The sequence below is a fragment of the Pelophylax lessonae genome, assembly GCF_965119305.1.
Source record: "Pelophylax lessonae genome assembly, chromosome: 5".
Taxonomy (NCBI): Eukaryota; Metazoa; Chordata; class Amphibia; order Anura; family Ranidae; genus Pelophylax; species Pelophylax lessonae.
In genome coordinates this window covers 189,769,047-189,787,389 of record NC_138772.1, presented here as the reverse complement: position 1 = coordinate 189,787,389, position 18,343 = coordinate 189,769,047, and the positions used below count along the sequence as shown (strand labels likewise).

Below are 18,343 nucleotides of genomic sequence, written 5' to 3'. Positions count from 1 at the left end.
CTTGTAAAAAAAAAAATATTTTTTCATGTAAACAAAAAGTCACAGAAAAATGCCAGGACTGTTCAAACACCCCTCAAATGACCCCTTTTTGGAAAGTAGACATCCAAAGCTATTTGCTGACAGGCACATTGAGTCCATGGAGTATTTTACATTTTGCCCTAAGTTTCACGAAAATTACAATTTGTTTTTTTTTTTACACAAAGTTGTCACTAAATAATATATTGCTCATGCATGCCATGGGTATATGTGAAATGAGACCCCCAAAATACATTCTGCTGCTTCCCCTGAGTACAGGGATACCCCATGTGTGAGACTTTTTGCAGTCTAGCCACGTACAGGACCCCCGAAAACCAATCCTCATCTTCAAGTTTTCTAATAGCGTAAATTGCTGATTTTACCACTGCGCTACCTGTCACAGTTTCAGAGGCCCTGACATTTCAAGATAGCACAAAACCCCCCCAAATGACCCCATTTTACAAAGTAGACACTCCAAGCTATTAGCTGAGAGGCATGATGAGTCCATGGAATAGTTTATATTTTGCCACAAGTTTCGGGAAAATTATTATTATTATTTTTTTTTTACACAAAGTTGTCAGTAAATGATATAATGCTCACACATGCCATGGGTATATGTGAAATGACACCCCAAAATACATTCCTCTGCTTCTCCTGAGTACAGGGATACCCCATGTGTGAGACTTTTTGGCAGTCTAGCCGCGTACAGGACCCGGAAAACCAATCCCCACCTTCAGATTTTCTAAGGGCGTAAATTGTTGATCTGACTCCTTACTACCTATCACAATTTTGAAGGCCATGAAATGCCAAGATGGTACAAAACCCCCCCAAATGACCCCATTTTGCAAAGTAGACACTCCAAGCTATTAGATGAGAGGCATGATGAGTCCATGGAATAGTTTATATTTTGCCACAAGTTTCGGGAATATTATTATTTATTTATTTTTTTGTTTTTTTACACAAAGTTGTCAGTAAATGATATAATGCTCACACATGCCATAAGTATATGTGAAATGACACACCAAAATACATTCTGCTGCTTCTCCTGAGTACAGGGATACCCCATGTGTGAGACTTTTTGGCAGTCTAGCCGCGTACAGGACCCGGAAAACCAATCCGCACCTTCTGGCTTTCTAAGGGCGTAAATTGTTGATCTCACTCCTTACTGCCTAAACCCCCCAAAATGACCCCATTTTGCAAAGTAGACACTCCAAGCTATTTGCTGAGAGGCATGGTGAGTATTTTGCAGCTCTCATTTTTTTGGGAAAATTAAGAAAAAACAGGAAAATGCATTTTTTTCCCTCTTTTTTCAATTTCCAAAACTTTTTGACAAAAAGTGAGATCTGCAAAACACTCAACATGCCTCTCTGCAAATAGCTTAGGATGTCTACTTTCCGAAAAGGGGTCATTTGGGTGGGGGTTGTGCTGTCTTGGCATTTCATGGCCTCCAAAACTGTGATAGGTAGTCAGGAGTAAAATCAACAATTTACACCGTTGGAAAGCTTGAAAGTGGTGATTGATTTTCAGGGTCTTGTACTCGGCTAGACTGCAAAAAAGTCTCACACATGGGGTATCCCTGTACTCAGGAGAAACAGTGTCATTTCACATATACCCATGGCATGTGTGAGAAATATATCATTTAGTGACAACTTTGTGTAAAGAAACAAAACAAAAAAAGTAATAAAATGAAATTTCAGGGCCTCCGAAACTGTGATGGGTAGTGAGGAGTAAAATCAAAAATTTACGCCATTAGAAAACCTGAAGATGGTGATTGATTTTCCGGGTCCCGTACACAGCTAGGCTCTCAAAAAGTCTCACACATGGGGTATCCTCATACTCAGGAGAAGCGCCAGAATGTATTTTGGGGTGTCATTCCACATATACCCATGTCATGTGTGAGAAATTGATCTTTTAGTGACAACTTTGTGTTAAAAAAAAATTTAAAAAAAAATTGTAATTTTCCCAAAACTTGTGGCAAAATATAAAATATTCCATGGACTCACCATGCCTCTCAGCAAACAGCTTGGGGTGTCTACTTTCCAAAATGGGGTCATTTGGGGGGGGGGGGTTTGCGGTATCTTGACATTTCAGGGCCTCCTAAACCGTTATATGTAGTGAGAAAGTGCAATGAAAAATGTACGCCCTTTGAAATTGTGATGGTGGGGATTTGTTTTCGAGGTCCCGTACACAGCTAGGCTCCCAACCACATATGTGGTATCCCTGTACTCAGGAGAAGCAGCAGAATATATTTTGGGGTGTTATTACACATATACCCATGGCATGTGTGAGCAATATATCATTTCAATGACAACTTTGTGTAAAAAAAAAAAAATAATAATCTTTTTAGTCATTTTTCAAACACCTGTGACAAAAAAATGAAATATTCAATGAGCTCAACATGCCTCTCAGGACATTCCCTAGGATGTCTACTTTCCAAAAAGTGGTAATTTGGGGGGGGGGGTTGTACTGCCCTGCCATTTTAGCACTTCATGAAATGAGATAGGCAGTCAGAAATTAAAGCTGCGTAAATTTCAGTATTTACACTCTAGTTTGTAGACGCTATAACTTTTGCGCAAACCAATAAAAATACGCTCATTGAGATTTTTTTTGTCAAAGACATGTAGCTAAAAATACATTTTGGCCAAAAAATATGACATAAATTGAGTATATTGCATATTTTTGAAAAGACAAATTTAAAAATGTAATTTTTTATTAATATCGCAAAAAATAAAAAGTGCAGAGGTGATCAAATACCACCAAAAGAAAGCTCTGTTTGTGGGAAAGAAAGGACCTAAATTTTGTTTGGGTACCACATTGCATGACCGCACAATTGTTAAGTGGTTAATAATTGGCTCTCTATCAAAAACGAGAATTTTTAAGAACTTTTTTTTTTGCCTGATTCATAGTCCCTGGGGCATGACCCAGAACCATAGGCACTTTTTAGGGGCATTTATTAGGTTTTAGGGGTTCAAAATGTTTTTTTTTTATTCCCGAAGTTCGGGTCCCATTGATTTCAATGGGGTTCGGGAATCCAAACCGAACCTTCGGGAAATTCGGGTGTTCTGGTCGAACCGAGCTGTTTTAGGTTTCCACCACCTGGCTTCCCATTAGACTCTGCAAAATTTGTTCTAGGCACCAAGGCTTTAACCCATGCTCGTGAAAGCATTAAAATCACCCTGCTGCATAGCTCGGTCATAGAGGTCTTCGACCATTCCGTTCGAGCTTGTAAAACACGGGCTCAATTGGATTATGGTAAATAAACGTCTGTCTGCTACTCTTTCCGACAGGCGGGCTCAATTTGACAGCATTTGGGAACCCTGGATCCAGTATCTGTCTGCTTCATTGTAGCCCAGCTGAGCCTGAGCCCTCTGGGCGTGACTCTGCCTACATGGGGGGCTTACTCCTGGGCTTCTCTTCTCTCCTCTTTTCTCTCTTCTTTCCCTTTCTTTTCTGCTCTGCTATTCTTTTCTCTTTGCTCTTCTAACTTATTTAATCTGTTATGATTATTGCACCATAGCCATGTTGGGGCTGGAGGTCGGGGACCCCCAGGTGGTTCAAGTTGTGCTGCCCATCTCTCCACCCTATGGCCCTGTGGTGATTGAGGTCGGGGGGGGGGGGGGTGACACAAGCCCACCGGGGTTCGGGAGTGGGGATCGCCATATTGGTGCCCAAAGCCCTGGTCTACTCCCCTAGATGGATGGTCTTATTGCTCACAGCTATGCTGTGGACTCTTTTGCCTGCTCCTCATGTACGCTTTCTGTCATATGTTCCATGTGTATGGAGTTCCACCTTATGGCTTATGTCTTTCATCTGATATTTGCTTTGTGTGATACTTTGTTATATTGTTCTTGTTTGACTTGCAAAACTTTAATAAAATCATTGAAACAGAAAATCACCCTGCTGCTATAAGAAAAAAATAATGTTCTTAATTTCTTGCGTTACTATACACATTTTTCTTGCAGCAGTCATATCAAACAAAAAACAAAATGCTATATTTAACAACGTGTAGAAAAAAAAAAATGTAACAGTTTTTTTTCATGTTGTATTATTATTCATGAACATACCTGTAATTTCTCGTATATTTTGAAAGAATTTCAGCTTTTCAGGATTTAGTTTTGGTGTCTTGGTATACTTGTCACTAAAAAAAAGTCAGAAGTAAATGAGACCATAAAATGCAAGTCTACCCAAAATGGCCTTGTAGTTTTTGCTGCATTCTGAGTTTTTGTAGAAAAAAAAGTTGGCACAAAAATCACACTGTTGGCATATAACTTGTAGTATTTTGCCATGGTGAAAGTTCATAGAGAAAAGCTAAGATAGTCCCTTGCCATGTAAATTAAAAAAGAAAAAACACAGAAGAGAAAGTGCCACTGTCTAAGTGTAGTATGTATAAAATTTTGTCAAAAAATGAAAACAATTGGGTAATGCACTCACATACAAGTACTTAGATACCGCATTTTGATAAGTACTCTGCCAGATGACCAACAGGAGAGAAATCTTTCAGGTAGGTAAATTCAACAAAAAAAGGGCTTGAGAAAGAAGACTCTGCCCCTAAATGTGTAGCTATGTCCCTTTCTGTATGACGTCATCGTGGCTACCGGTCGCTTCAATGTGGTTATTTGCGACCTCCTTTTGTGTTTATACAGTCTATCCGAGCTGGTTTCTGTCTCCCTGTTCTGTTTCCTGTGTCATCTGACAACTAGAGAAGTCCACACTAGCATTCCATACCCAAAGTGCTGTTGTCTATTGGGACGTAGGACCTCACCACCTGCTGGTACAATTTTATTACTGCAGCTTTCTATTTGATTATATAGTGCATTACTGTCTCCTTTTATATATGGTGATGTATTAAATGATACACCTGAGATTGGTGCGCTCTCTTTTTTTTGTGCTTTCTCTATCCATGCTCATCAGTAAACTTGGAGAGCCCTCAATGAATATTATTTTGAATTTACCTACCGGAAAGATTCTCCCCATCAGTCATCTTGCAGAGTATTTAGCGGTATTCAGGAACATCACCTTATTGTTTTATTTTTTTTCACAATATTCCATACATACTACACTTAGACAGTGGTGCTTGTATGTATCCCTATATGAACTTCCATGAACTCATATGGACTCAAAATATTCCACTTGGTCATTGGATGAGGTTTTTTTTTGCATTTTTATTGTGACCCCCCCCCCCCCTACTCCTGACCTACCAGCCTAGGGTATTGTTTTTGCCTTTGCACCAGGTTATCCTAGTATATCCCTTGGCAGGGTTATACTTTGTCTATTATCATACTATAGGTCCCTTACCATGCTGAGAGGCCAGCAATCTACTGAACTGCATCCACATATAACTGGCTTAAAATATATGTAAACCCTCACTTTGTAAAACAACTCTTTCAGTTAAAAATAGAAATGTAAGGCAAAACATTTGTGTACAGATATAAAAAAAACTATAAATACTTTTTCCTCCTGTTTTTTAAGTGGTCACATACCATCTAAGCTCCTTATGCAGTTAAGAACAGAGAGCTGGGGGTGGAGAAACCTCACTAAACTTCCCATGACTGTGCAAGGGGGCGTGTGAGCAGAAGTCTGATCATTGGAGGAGAGCACACTGGAGTTGATTTACGAATACTGGAGAGTGCGAAATCTGGAACAGAAATCAAACGGTTTCCAGTTTGTTTTGTCAAAGCTTAATTGAAGAAGCTGAAGTTGTGATTGGGCTAACTACTGCCTCAACTGTATGTTTTGTAATCCCTATCCTTCTCTATATTTTGGGGGAAACTTCCCTTCTTTGACTCTGTATTATATACCATTTGTTCTCCTTTACTATATTCTCTAATAAATCGTTTGAACAAGAAGCTGAAGTTAAAAGATAATTGGCTACCGTGCAGAGCTGCACCAGATTTTTTTGCTCTCATGCCTAGTGTAGTCAGTTTTTTTAAAAGGAAAGCAGAGGATAGGAACACCAGGGATTTCACACAAAGGAAGCAATACAAAGAGAACAGGATACTTTCTCATACAAGTACATGGTACAGCAGGCACATATCAGGAATATAAGATGTTGGATTTACATTCTCTTTTAATGTTTTCACAAGTAACTTCTATCTACGTTGTACATTTTCAAAACTACATAAATCGGAATGTGATATTACTGCCCCAGGTAATGGCTGAATAAAAAAATTAAAAATATGTTTTTTTTATCTTTATAATCGACAAAGTAAAAATGTTTGGATGTACCCAGTTTTCGCCAATGGTAGGATACGTATGCTTCCTTGTACAATTGTGCAGTTTTCAAAATCATCAATATTTGTAGCATTTATCGATAGTGCTGACTCTAATCTTCCATGTCCAATCCCATCACATATTACATCTAAAAAAAAAAAGTGGTTTAATAAGCTGATAAGAATTCATATGGTTCAGCCACAATACATTTTATACATTTTCTGTACTCATTATCCACACAAAGTAGCGATAATCTTCCTACTTTAAAGCGGAGCACCATCCAAACTTTAGGGGAAGCTCCGCTTGTTTGCCACATTTGGCACCTTTTGGGCGGGAGCGGATACCTTGTTTTGACAGGTACCAGCTCCCACTTTCATGTAAGATCGCTGGGGTGATCTCTAAATATTTCCGACCCCTTCTCCTTACCCCCACTGCATTCTGGGACACACACAGGTCTCAGAAGACGATGGGACCATTCAGATAGCGCAGCACGACTTGCGCATGCACAGTAGGAAACCGGCTGTGAAGCCTGAAGGCTTCACTGCTGGTTTCCCTTAGTGAAGGTCCGGTTGCCCACACCTGAAGCCAATTGACGAATCGGCTCGGGGTGCCGACATCACTGGATCCCTGGACAGGTAAGTGTCCTTATATTAAAAGACAGCAGCTACAGTATTTATAGCTGCTGACTTTTATTTTTTTTTAGCCCAGACTGGAGCTCCTCTTTAAGTTAAACTCCAGGATGAAAATGTTATTTTGTTTTGGACAGAGCAGAGAAGGGTTAGAACCTCCATCAGGTTTTTATTACTACCTCTGGCCCTATTGGGGAGATTACCTTCATCTGACGGAAGGTCCTCAAAACCCTAAACATAGCAGTGAATAGTGATGGACGAACATCTGCCGGGGCGGTTCGCGAACGTTAGCCGTAAACTTTCTCAAATGTTCGTGAACCGCTAGTTCACGGCGGGCCCCATTGACTTTAATGGGAGGCGAACTTTAAAAACCTTTAGGTCATATTTGCAGCCACAAAATACTTACTAGCTGTGCACAAATAGTCCCACCACATGGACACTGTCATAACAGAAGTATTGCTATTGGAAAAGTTGCCCTCATTTTTTTTTTTTTTACAGCAAAAAATGTATTTTTATTTTCCTAAATTAGCCAGAACTGACAGCAGCCAGTAAATACATGTCCAATACATATAGGGTCCATTCACACGTCTGAAAAATGGGTCTGCATCCCTTCCACAATTTGGCGAAACATTTACAGACCCATTGTTTTTCAATTCCAGTCTGGAAAATTAGGCATTCACAGGATAAAGAAGTAAGTGTTGGCCAGTACAGGCCCCAAAAATTAGCCCACATGGGTTTACCTGATAGCTAAGAAAGTTGTATTCTGTGGCTAAAGGTACATTAGGCATTCACAGCATACAGAAGTAAGTGTCGGCCAGTACAGGCCCCAAAAATTAGCTCACATGGGTTTACCTGACAGCTAAGAACGTTGTATTCTGTGGCTGAAGGTACATTAGGCATTTACAGGATACAGAAGTAAGTGTCGGCCAGTACAGGCCCCAAAAATTAGCCCACATGGGTTTACCTGACAGCTAAGAACGTTGTATTCTGTGGCTGAAAGGACATTAGGCATTCACAGGATACAGAAGTAAGTGTCGGCCAGTACAGGCCCCAAAAATTATCCCACATGGGTTTACCTGACAGCTAAGAATGTTGTATTCTGTGGCTGAAGGTACATTAGGCATTCACAGGATACAGAAGTAAGTGTCGGCCATAAAAGGCCTCAAAAATTATCCCACATGGGTTTACCTGACAGCTAAGAACATTGTATTCTGTGGCTGAAGGTACATTAGAAATTCACAGGATAAATAAGTAAGTGTCGGCCATTACAGGCCCTAAAAATTAGCCCACATGTGTATACCTGACAGTTAAGAACGTTGTATTCTGTGGCTGGAGGTACATTAGGCATTGACAGAAAAAATAATTGTCGGCCATGAAAGGCCCCAAAAATTAGGCATTCAATGGACATGAAATGCCTTTATGCCGCTCTATTTACCGAAGACAAGGACCATGAATTGTTGTGGGTGGATGGCGGTCTGGTGGATATTTGTGGCCTGTCATGAGGAATTGTAATCAAACTACTGGTCACATGTGTTGAATTCCTCAGAGATACATGCCTCATTCATTTTTATAAATGTGAGGTAGTCAACACTGAGAAGCACAGAGGTGTAGCCGCTCAGGTGTGTGTCTCAAGAACCTGGTGCAGGTCGGATCCATAGTCCAGAAACATGTGAAAGTTTAAGAAGACCGCACTCAGGTTGATATTTTGTTGAAATCAAAAATTGTTTCCTTTATTCCTCACAGTAAAAGCAGACAGACAGTGTACAAGCAGACATATTGGTTGACGCGTTTCACGGCATTCCCAGTCGCTTACTCATAACCACACTGTGTGGTCTGATACTCCTTCCATTTCCTTCAGCAGGGACAGGGAAGATGGTTAAAATTGATGGGAAGATGAATGGAGCCAAATACAGGACCATTCTGGAAGAAAACCTGATGGAGTCTGCAAAAGACCTGAGACTGGGATGGATATTTTTCTTCTAACAAGGCAATGATCCATAACATAAAGCAAAATATACAATGGAATGGTTCACAAATAAACATATGCAGGTGTTAGAATGGCCAAGTCAAAGTCCAGACCTGAATCCAATCCAGAATCTGTGGAAAGAACTGAAAACTGTTGTTCACAAACGCTCTCCATCCAACCTCACTGAGCTCGAGCTGTTTTGCAAGGAGGAATGGGCAAATATTTCAGTCTCTCGGCAAATGTTCGCGTTCGCCGTTCGCGAACATTAAATTTTATGTTCGCGACATCACTATTGGGGGGCCACTGGTCTATCACACCAGTTGTACAAAAAATTGGCCAGTAAGTTTGGCACTGTCTGTAGCAGAGTTAATGCAGCAAAAGAGGCAATATTTTTGCAGGACCCCTATACACTCTTATAAAAGTATATTGTTAGATAACACCCCACTTCAATCTGACGTTTAGGGGGGCCACTGGTCTATCACACCAGTTATAATACTTTTTTTAAAAGTGCTTTTGTCACTGTTTGTAGCATTGCTGCAGAAACACTCACCACACCAGTCACAATGCTGCACAGTGCACAATACAAATCCACTATAATATGATTTCTATATTAGAAAGTATATTATAAGTGTATTACACCCCTATATAGTGCACTGTACACCAAAGAATAGTACACCTATACCAAATACCAGTCCTTAAAAGGACTTTTGTGGACCTTAACAGAGCGATTTGTGTCATTGACAATCTGTCCCTGGTGCACACAGCAAACCTCTCCCTACCCTACATGGACAAAAGAGACAGTACACCTATACCAAATACCAGCCCTTAAAAGGACTTTTGTGTATCTTAACAGAGCGATTTGTGTCACTGACAATCTGTCCCTGGTGCAAACAGCCAACCTCTCCCTACATTGACAAAAAGCAGAATGTGAAATGGCTGCCAGGTCAGGTCTATTTACAGTGCCTTGAAGTATTCGGCCCCCTTGAACTTTGCGACCTTTTGCCCCATTTCAGGCTTCAAACATAAAGATATAAAATTTTAATTTTTTGTGAAGAATCAACAACGAGTGGGACACAATCTTGAAGTGGAACGAAATTTATTGGATATTTCAAACTTTGTTAACAAATAAAAAATTGGGCGTGCATTATTATTCAGCCCCTTTACTTTCAGTGCAGCAAACTCTCTCCAGAAGTTCAGTGAGGATCTCTGAATGATCCAATGTTGACCTAAATGACTAATGATGATAAATAGAATCCACCTGTGTGTAATCACGTTTCCGTATAAACGCACCTGCACTGTGATAGTCTCAGAGGTCCGTTTAAAGTGCAAAGAGCATCATGAAGAACAAGGAACACATCAGGCAAGTCCGAGATACTGTTGTAGAGAAGTTTAAAGCCGGATTTGGATATAAAAAGATTTCCCAAGCTTTAAACATCCCAAGGAGCACTGTGCAAGCGATAATATTGAAATGGAAGGAGTATCAGACCACTGCAAATCTACGAAGACCTGGCTGTCCCTCTAAACTTTCAGCTCATACAAGGAGAAGACTGATCAGAGATGCAGCCAAGAGGCCCATGATCACTCTGGATGAACTGCAGAGATCTACAGCTGAGGTGGGAGACTCTGTCCATAGGACAACAATCAGTCGTATACTGCACAAATCTGGCCTTTATGGAAGAGTGGCAAGAAGAAAGCCATTTCTTAAAGATATCCATAAAAAGTGTCGTTTAAAGTTTGCCACAAGCCACCTGGGAGACACACCAAACATGTGGAAGAAGGTGCTCTGGTCAGATGAAACCAAAATCGAACTTTTTGGCAACAATGCAAAACGTTATGTTTGGCGTAAAAGCAACACAGCTCATCACCCTGAACACACCATCCCCACTGTCAAACATGTCGGGGGCAGCATCATTGTTTGGGCCTGCTTTTCTTCAGCAGGGACAGGGAAGATGGTTAAAATTGATGGGAAGATGGATGGAGCCAAATACAGGACCATTCTGGAAGAAAACCTGATGGAGTCTGCAAAAGACCTGAGACTGGGATGGAGATTTGTCTTCTAACAAGGCAATGATCCAAAACATAAAGCAAAATCTACAATGGAATGGTTCACAAATAAAAATATCCAGGTGTTAGAATGGCCAAGTCAAAGTCCAGACCTGAATCCAATCCAGAATCTGTGGAAAGAACTGAAAACTGTTGTTCACAAACGCTCTCCATCCAACCTCACTGAGCTCGAGCTGTATTGCAAGGAGGAATGGGCAAAAATGTCAGTCTCTCGATGTGCAAAACTGATAGAGACATGCCCCAAGCGACTTACAGCTGTAATCGCAGCAAAAGATGGCGCTACAAAGTATTAACTTAAGTTTATTTGTTAAAAAAGTTTGAAATATCCAATAAATTTCATTCGACTTCATGATTGTGTCCCACTTGTTGTTGATTCTTCACAAAAAATTACAGTTTTATATCTTTATGTTTGAAGCCTGAAATGTGGCAAAAGGTCGAAAAGTTCAAGGGGGCTGAATACTTTCGCAAGGCACTGTAAAAGTATACTCAGATAACACCCCACTTCAATCTGCGGTATTGGGGGGCCACTGGTCTATCACACCAGTTGTACAAAAAATTGGCCAGTAAGTTTGGCACTGTGTGTAGCAGAGTTAATGCAGCAAAAGAGGCAATATTTTTGCAGGACACAAATACACTCTTATAAAAGTATATTGTTAGATAACACCCCACTTCAATCTGTCGTTTTGGGGGGCCACTGGTCTATCACACCAGTTATAATACTTTTTTAAAAGTGCTTTTGTCACTGTTTGCAGTATTGCTGCAGAAACGCTCACCACACCAGTCACAATGCTGCACAGTGCACAATACAAATCCACTATAACATGATTTCTATATTAGAAAGTATATTATAAGTGTATTACACCCCTATAGAGTGCACTGCACACCAAAGAATAGTACACCTATACCAAATACCAGTCCTTAAAAGGACTTTTGTGGACCTTAACAGAGCGATTTGTGTCATTGACAATCTGTCCCTGGTGCACACAGCAAACCTCTCCCTACCCTACATGGACAAAAGAGAGAGTACACCTATACCAAATACCAGCCCTTAAAAGGACTTTTGTGGATCTTAACAGAGCGATTTGTGTCACTGACAATCTGTCCCTGGTGCAAACAGCCAACCTCTCCATACACCGACAAAAAGCAGAATGTGAAATGGCTGCCAGGTCAGGTCTATTTACAGTGCCTTGCCAAAGTATTCGGCCCCCTTAAACTTTGTGACCTTTTGCCACATTTCAGGCTTCAAACATAAACATATAAGACTAATTTTTTTGTGAAGAATCAACAATTAGAGTTGAGCGGACACCTGGATGTCCGTGTTTGGCGGGTTCGGCCGAACTTGAAAGAAAAGTCCGGGTCCGTGTCCCGGACTTTTCCCGAACTTTACCCGGACACCGAACCCCATTGAAGTCAATGGGGACCCGAACTTTCAGGCACTAAAATGGCTCTAAAACACCAATGGAAAGGGCTAGAGTGCTGCAAATGGCAGCAAAACGTAGTTAAGAGCATGACAAGTGCTCGGCAAACAAATGTGAATAGGGAAATAACTTAAAACAACAAAAAAAAAACAGAAAAATAAAACAATTTTCTTCATCTGTGAAGGACGAGGCCCATATGGGGTAGGAGGGAGGTTGAGGTGGCAGTGGATGTGGCGGTGTAGGTGGAAGCGGCGGTGGAGGGGGACGAGGTAGCCAACACTGCCTTTTTTCAGTCTTTTTTAATTAGGGTACACCCCAAAAGAGTGAGAAAGATCAAAAATAGAACAATGGCTGGGTAAGGTCGGTATCCATCTCTATTCTGCCCAAGGTACGGAAAAGTCCTGTGGGATCCATGCCTGGTTCATTTTAATGAACGTGAGCTTGTCCACATTGTCTCTGGACAGGCGGCTGCGCTTGTCTGTGATAAACCCCCCAGCTGTGCTAAATACACGTTCAGATAATACACTGGCTGCAGGGCGCGCCAGCACCTCCAAGGCGTAAAGGGCAAGCTCAGGCCATGTGCCCAATTTGGAGACCCAGAAGTTGAAGGGGGCAGACCCGTCATTCACTACATGTAGGCGTGTGCACACATACTGCTCCACCATGTTGGTGAAATGCTGCCTCCTGCTAAGACGTTCCATATGAGCTGCTGGTGCTGCTGTTTGTTGTGGCGTGCTGACAAAGCTTTTCCACATTTCGGCCATACTAACCCTGCCTTCTGAGGTGCTGGCGGTGCCCTGGTTGCTTTGGCGACCTCTTCCTCCTCCTCCTCTGCCTTGACCTTGTGCTTCCACTGTAGGCCCCACTGTCAGGTGGGAATGCCAGCAGCATCGCGTCTACCAGCGTGCGCTTGTACTCGCGCATCTTGCGATCGCGCTCCAGTGAGTGAATTAAGGACGGTACATTGTCCTTGTAACGGGGATCCAGCAGCGTGGCCACCCAGTAATCAGCACAAGTTAGAATGGGGGCAACTCGGCGGTCGTTGTGGAGACACTGCAGCATGTAATCGCTCATGTGTGCCAGGGTGCCCAGAGGCAACGAAAGGCTGTCCTCTGTGGGAGGTGTATCGTCTGTGTCCTCTGTATCCCCCCAGCCACGCACCAGTGATGGCCATGAGCTGGCCTGGGTGCCACCCTGCTGTGAACATGGTTCCATCTCCTCCTCCATCTCCTCCTCCTCATCCTCCTCATCCTCCAGAACTGTGCCCCTGCTGGACAATTGTGTACCTGGCGTTTGTGGGTGCAGGAACCCACCCTCGGAGCCACTTGCGAATGACTGCCCTGAAAGCCTTGGAAATGTTACCTCTTCATCCTCCTCCTCCTCATCCTGTGCCACATCCTCTTCCATCATCGCCCGAATCATTTTTTGAAGGAGGCATAGAAGTGGGATAGTTAAGCTGACAACGGCGTCATCGGCACTGGCCATGTTGGTGGAGTACTCAAAACAGCGCAACAAGGCACACAGGTCTCGCATGGAGGCCCAGTTATTGGTGGTGAAGTGGTGCTGTTCCGCAGAGCCACTCATGCGTGCATACTGCAGCTGAAACTCCACTATGGCCTGCTGCTGCTCGCACAGTCTTTCCAGCATGTGCAAGGTGGAGTTCCACCTTGTGGGCACGTCACATATGAGGCGGTGAGCGGGAAGGCCGAAGTTACGCTGCAGCGCTGACAGGCGAGCAGCAGCAGGGTGAGAGCGCCGAAAGTGCGCACAGACGGCCCACACTTTCTGCAGCAGCTCTGACATATCGGGGTAATTTTTAAGGAACCTCTGCACCACCAAATTTAGCACATGCGCCAGGCAAGGGATGTGCATCAAACCTGGCTAGGCCCAGAGCTGCTATGAGATTTCGCCCGTTATCGCACACCACCAGGCCGGGCTTGATGCTCGCTGGCAGCAACCACTCATTTGTCTGCTGTTCCATGCTCCTCCACAACTTCTGCGCGGTGTGTGGTTTTTCCCCCCAAACAGGCAAGTTTTAAAACTGCCTGCTATCGTTTACCCCTGGCTGTGCTGAAGTTGGTGGTGAAGGTGTTACGCTGACTGGATGAGGAGGCGGTAGAGGATGAGGAAGCGGAGTAGGAGGAGTTAGGAACAGGAGGCAAACTGAAGCGCCCTGCAATCCTCGGTGGTGGAAGGACATGCGCCAAATTGCTATCCGCCTAAGGCCCATCCGCCACTGCATTTGCCCAGTGTGCCGTTAAGGAGATATAACGCCCCTGACCATGCTTACTGGTCCACGTATCGGTAGTTAGGTGGATCTTGGCACAGATGGCGTTGCGCAGTGCACACCTGATTTTTTCCCCCACTTGGTTGTGCAGGGAAGGGATGGCTTGCCTGGAAAAGTAGTGGCGGCTGGGCACGACGTACTGTGGGACAGCCACCGACATAAGGCTTTTAAAACTGTGCATCTCCACCAGACGGAATGACAGCATTGCAAAGGCCAAGAATTTTGAAATGCTGGCATTCAGGGCCAGGGATCGCAGGTGGGTAGGGGGGTACTTCCTCTTCCTCTGAAGTGTTTGGGAGATGGAAAGCTGAACGCTTCCACGGGACATTGTGGAGTCGGTTGGTGACCCAGGTGGTGGTGTTGCTGACAGATCGTCTGTTTGCGGGGTGGCAGGTGCCGGTATCACTACAGAGGTGGATGAAGAGGCCGAGACTGCAGCAGAAGAGGAAGCAGGAGGAGCCAGAGACCTTTCTTGGTTTTGAAGGTGTCTACTCTACTGCAGCTCGTGCTTTGCACTTAGATGCCTGATCATGCAGGTTGTGCTCAGGTTGAGAAGGTTTATGCCTCGCTTCAGGCTCTGATTGCACGGGGTGCAAACCACTCGTGTCCTGTCATCAGCACATTTTCTGAAGAACTTCCACGCTAGAGAACTCCTTTGAGCTGGCTTTGGTGTGCTCGGTCCCTTGCTGCGTTGGGCAGTAGCAGGCGTAGTGTCTAGGGCACGGCCGCTCCGCTTCTGCACCCTGCTCCCTCTTCTGCTGTGCTGGTGGCTCTGTGCGACCACCGCCTCTTCCTCCAAACTACTCAGGTCACCTGCACGACCTTCATTCCATGTGGCGTCGAGGACCTCATCATCCTCCACATCATCTTCCACCCAGTCTTCACCCCTGCCCTCCTTGTCGGTCTCCACAATTCTGAGCGCCGCAGCAGTTGGCACCTGCATTTCGTCATCATCGGAGACGTGCTGCGATAGTCCTTCCATGTACTCATCTTGAGAAATAAGTGGTTGGGCATCACTGCACTCAATCTCTTCCACTTCTGGGGCAGGGCTAGGTGGATGGCCCTGGGAAACCCTGCTGACAGAGTCATCAAAAAGAAGAAGAGATTGCTGCATGACTTGGGGCTCAGACTGCTTGCCTGATTTGCAAGGGGGTGAGGTGAAAGAAGGTTGGACATCGGCTGCAGGTGCCAACTCTGACCTTTCTGCAGTAGACTGGGTGGGAGACAATGTGAAGGAACTGGAGGCACTGTCAGCAGCAAACCAATCTACTATCACCTCTACTTGTTCTGGCCTCATCAATTCTAGAGGCGCATGATGCCCTACCAAATACTGCTGCAGGTTCTGTCGCCTACTCACACTTGAGGAAGGTGTTTCACTTGTGCGTGTAGCTGGCACAGATCGACCACGTCCTCTTCTTGCAACAGGAGCTCTACCAGCAGCACCACGACCCAGGCCACGGCCCCTATTCGACGGTCTCCTCATATTTCTGTAATTTATGATCTTGCCCTAGAAAGGTGTTTATTGAATAGCGGAACAAAACAACAACAGTATCGCACGAGTGTATCTTACAGTCGAATATGCAAACTATGCCACAATTAAATTTTTTTTACCCCAAAAGGGTGTTTATTAAATAGTGGAATAGAAAAACAGTATACAAATACAACGGGTGTATCTCACTTAAAATATGCAAAGTATGCCGCAATTTAATTTTTTTCACCCCAAAAGGGTGTATATTGAATAGCGGAATAGAAAAAAGGATATAAAACGGTGTATCTCACACGTACAAACACAGACTAGGCCCCGATTACAATTTTTTGTACCCTAAAGGGTGGATGAGGAAGAGGAGTAGGAGAAGTTCGGAACAGGAGGCAAACTGAAGCTCCCTGCAATCCTCGGCGGTGGAAGGAGATGCGCCAAACAAATTTAAAAAGGTGTATCTCACACGTACCAATACAGACTATGCCATAATTTAATTTTTTACACTCCAAAAGGGTGTATATTGAATAGCGGAATAGAAAAAAAATTATAAAACGGTGTATCTCACACGTACAAACCCAGACTAGGCCCGATTACAAGGCAGGATGAGGAGTAGGAGGAGTTCGGAACAGGCAGGAGGCAAACTGAAGCACCCTGCAATCCTCGGCGGTGTAAGATGCGCCCCAAAAATTGGAAAGGTGTATCTCACACGTACCGATACAGACTATGCCGCAATTTAATTCTTTTTACCCCAAAGGGTGTAGATTGAATAGCGGAATAGAAAATATGATATCAAAAGGTGTATCTCACACGTACAGACCCAGACTAGGCCCCGATTACTATTTTTTGTACCCTAAAGGCAGGATGAGGAGTAGGAGGTGTTCGGAATAGGAGGCAAACTGAAGCACCCTGCAATCCTCGGCGGTGGAAGATGCGCCCCAAAAATTTGGAAGGTGCATCTCACACGTACCAATACAGACTATGCCGCAATTTAATTAGTTTTACCCCAAAGGGTGTAGATTGAATAGCGGGATAGAAAATATGATATCAAAAGGTGTATCTGACACGTACAAACCCAGACTAGGCCCCGATTACTATTTTTTGTACCCTAAAGGCAGGATGAGGAGCAGGAGGAGTTCGGAATAGGAGGCAAACTGAAGCACCCTGCAATCCTCGGCGGTGGAAGATGCGCCCCAAAAATTTGGAAGGTGCATCTCACACGTACCAATACAGACTATGCCGCAATTTAATTAGTTTTACCCCAAAGGGTGTAGATTGAATAGCGGGATAGAAAATACGATATCAAAAGGTGTATCTGACATGTACAAACCCAGACTAGGCCCCGATTACAATTTTTTGTACCCTAAAGGCAGGATGAGGAGTAGGAGGAGTTCGGAACAGGCAGGAGGCAAACTGAAGCACCCTGCAATCCTCGGTGGTGTAAGATGCGCCCCAAAAATTGGAAAGGTGTATCTCACACGTACCGATACAGACTATGCCGCAATTTAATTATTTTACCCCAAAGGGTGTAGATTGAATAGCGGAATAGAAAATATGATATCAAAAGGTGTATCTCACACGTACAGACCCAGACTAGGCCCCGATTACTATTTTTTTACCCTAAAGGCAGGATGAGGAGTAGGAGGAGTTCGGAACAGGAGGCAAACTGAAGCACCCTGCAATCCTCGGTGGTGGAAGATGCGCCCCAAAAATTTGGAAGGTGTATCTCACACGTACCGATACAGACTATGCCGCAATTTAATTATTTATACCCCAAAGGGTGTAGATTGAATAGCAGAATAGAAAATATATGATATAAAATTGGTGATTTTTCAATAGCACATGTGAACACAGCAGTGTCTTATTTTTTATGTCACGGTCAGCTCTGCAGCAGGCTATGAAGGGAAAAAAAAAGAAAATTCCCCTTTAAGTTTGTAATTTTTAAATAGATTAGTACAGACTATGCCACAATTTAATTTTTTTTAACCCAAAAGGGTGTATATTGAATAGTGGAATAGAAAAAAGTGTATAAATTTGAAAATCACTCAATAGCACATGTGAACACAGCAGTGTCTTATGTCACGATCAGCTCAGCAGCAAGCAGGCTATGAAGGGGAAAAAAAAAATAATTCCCCTTTAACTTGTAGTAAAATATAGCTGATGAACGCTGCACACAACTGACTGATAAAAATTGATTTTTTTTCTCCCTCCTCCTCCTCCTCAGTGGGCTCAAGTGAGGGCAAAAAGATTGTTCACTGCACCACCCCCCACACAGCA

The 18,343-nt window shown here is 43.4% G+C and overlaps 1 protein-coding gene across 1 annotated transcript in view; it reads right to left on the bottom strand.

The window, feature by feature from the left end:
• LOC309556458 (epidermal growth factor receptor-like) overlaps window positions 1-18,343 on the bottom strand; it is a 285,296-nt gene that overhangs the window by 88,484 nt on the left and 178,469 nt on the right. Inside the window, exons 10-11 of the mRNA XM_082258918.1 lie at window positions 6,241-6,373; window positions 4,080-4,153 (exon numbers count right to left, since the gene is read on the bottom strand). Of these exons, the coding sequence (XP_082115044.1) occupies window positions 4,080-4,153; window positions 6,241-6,373 (207 nt within the window). The remainder of the gene's footprint in view (window positions 1-4,079; window positions 4,154-6,240; window positions 6,374-18,343) is intronic.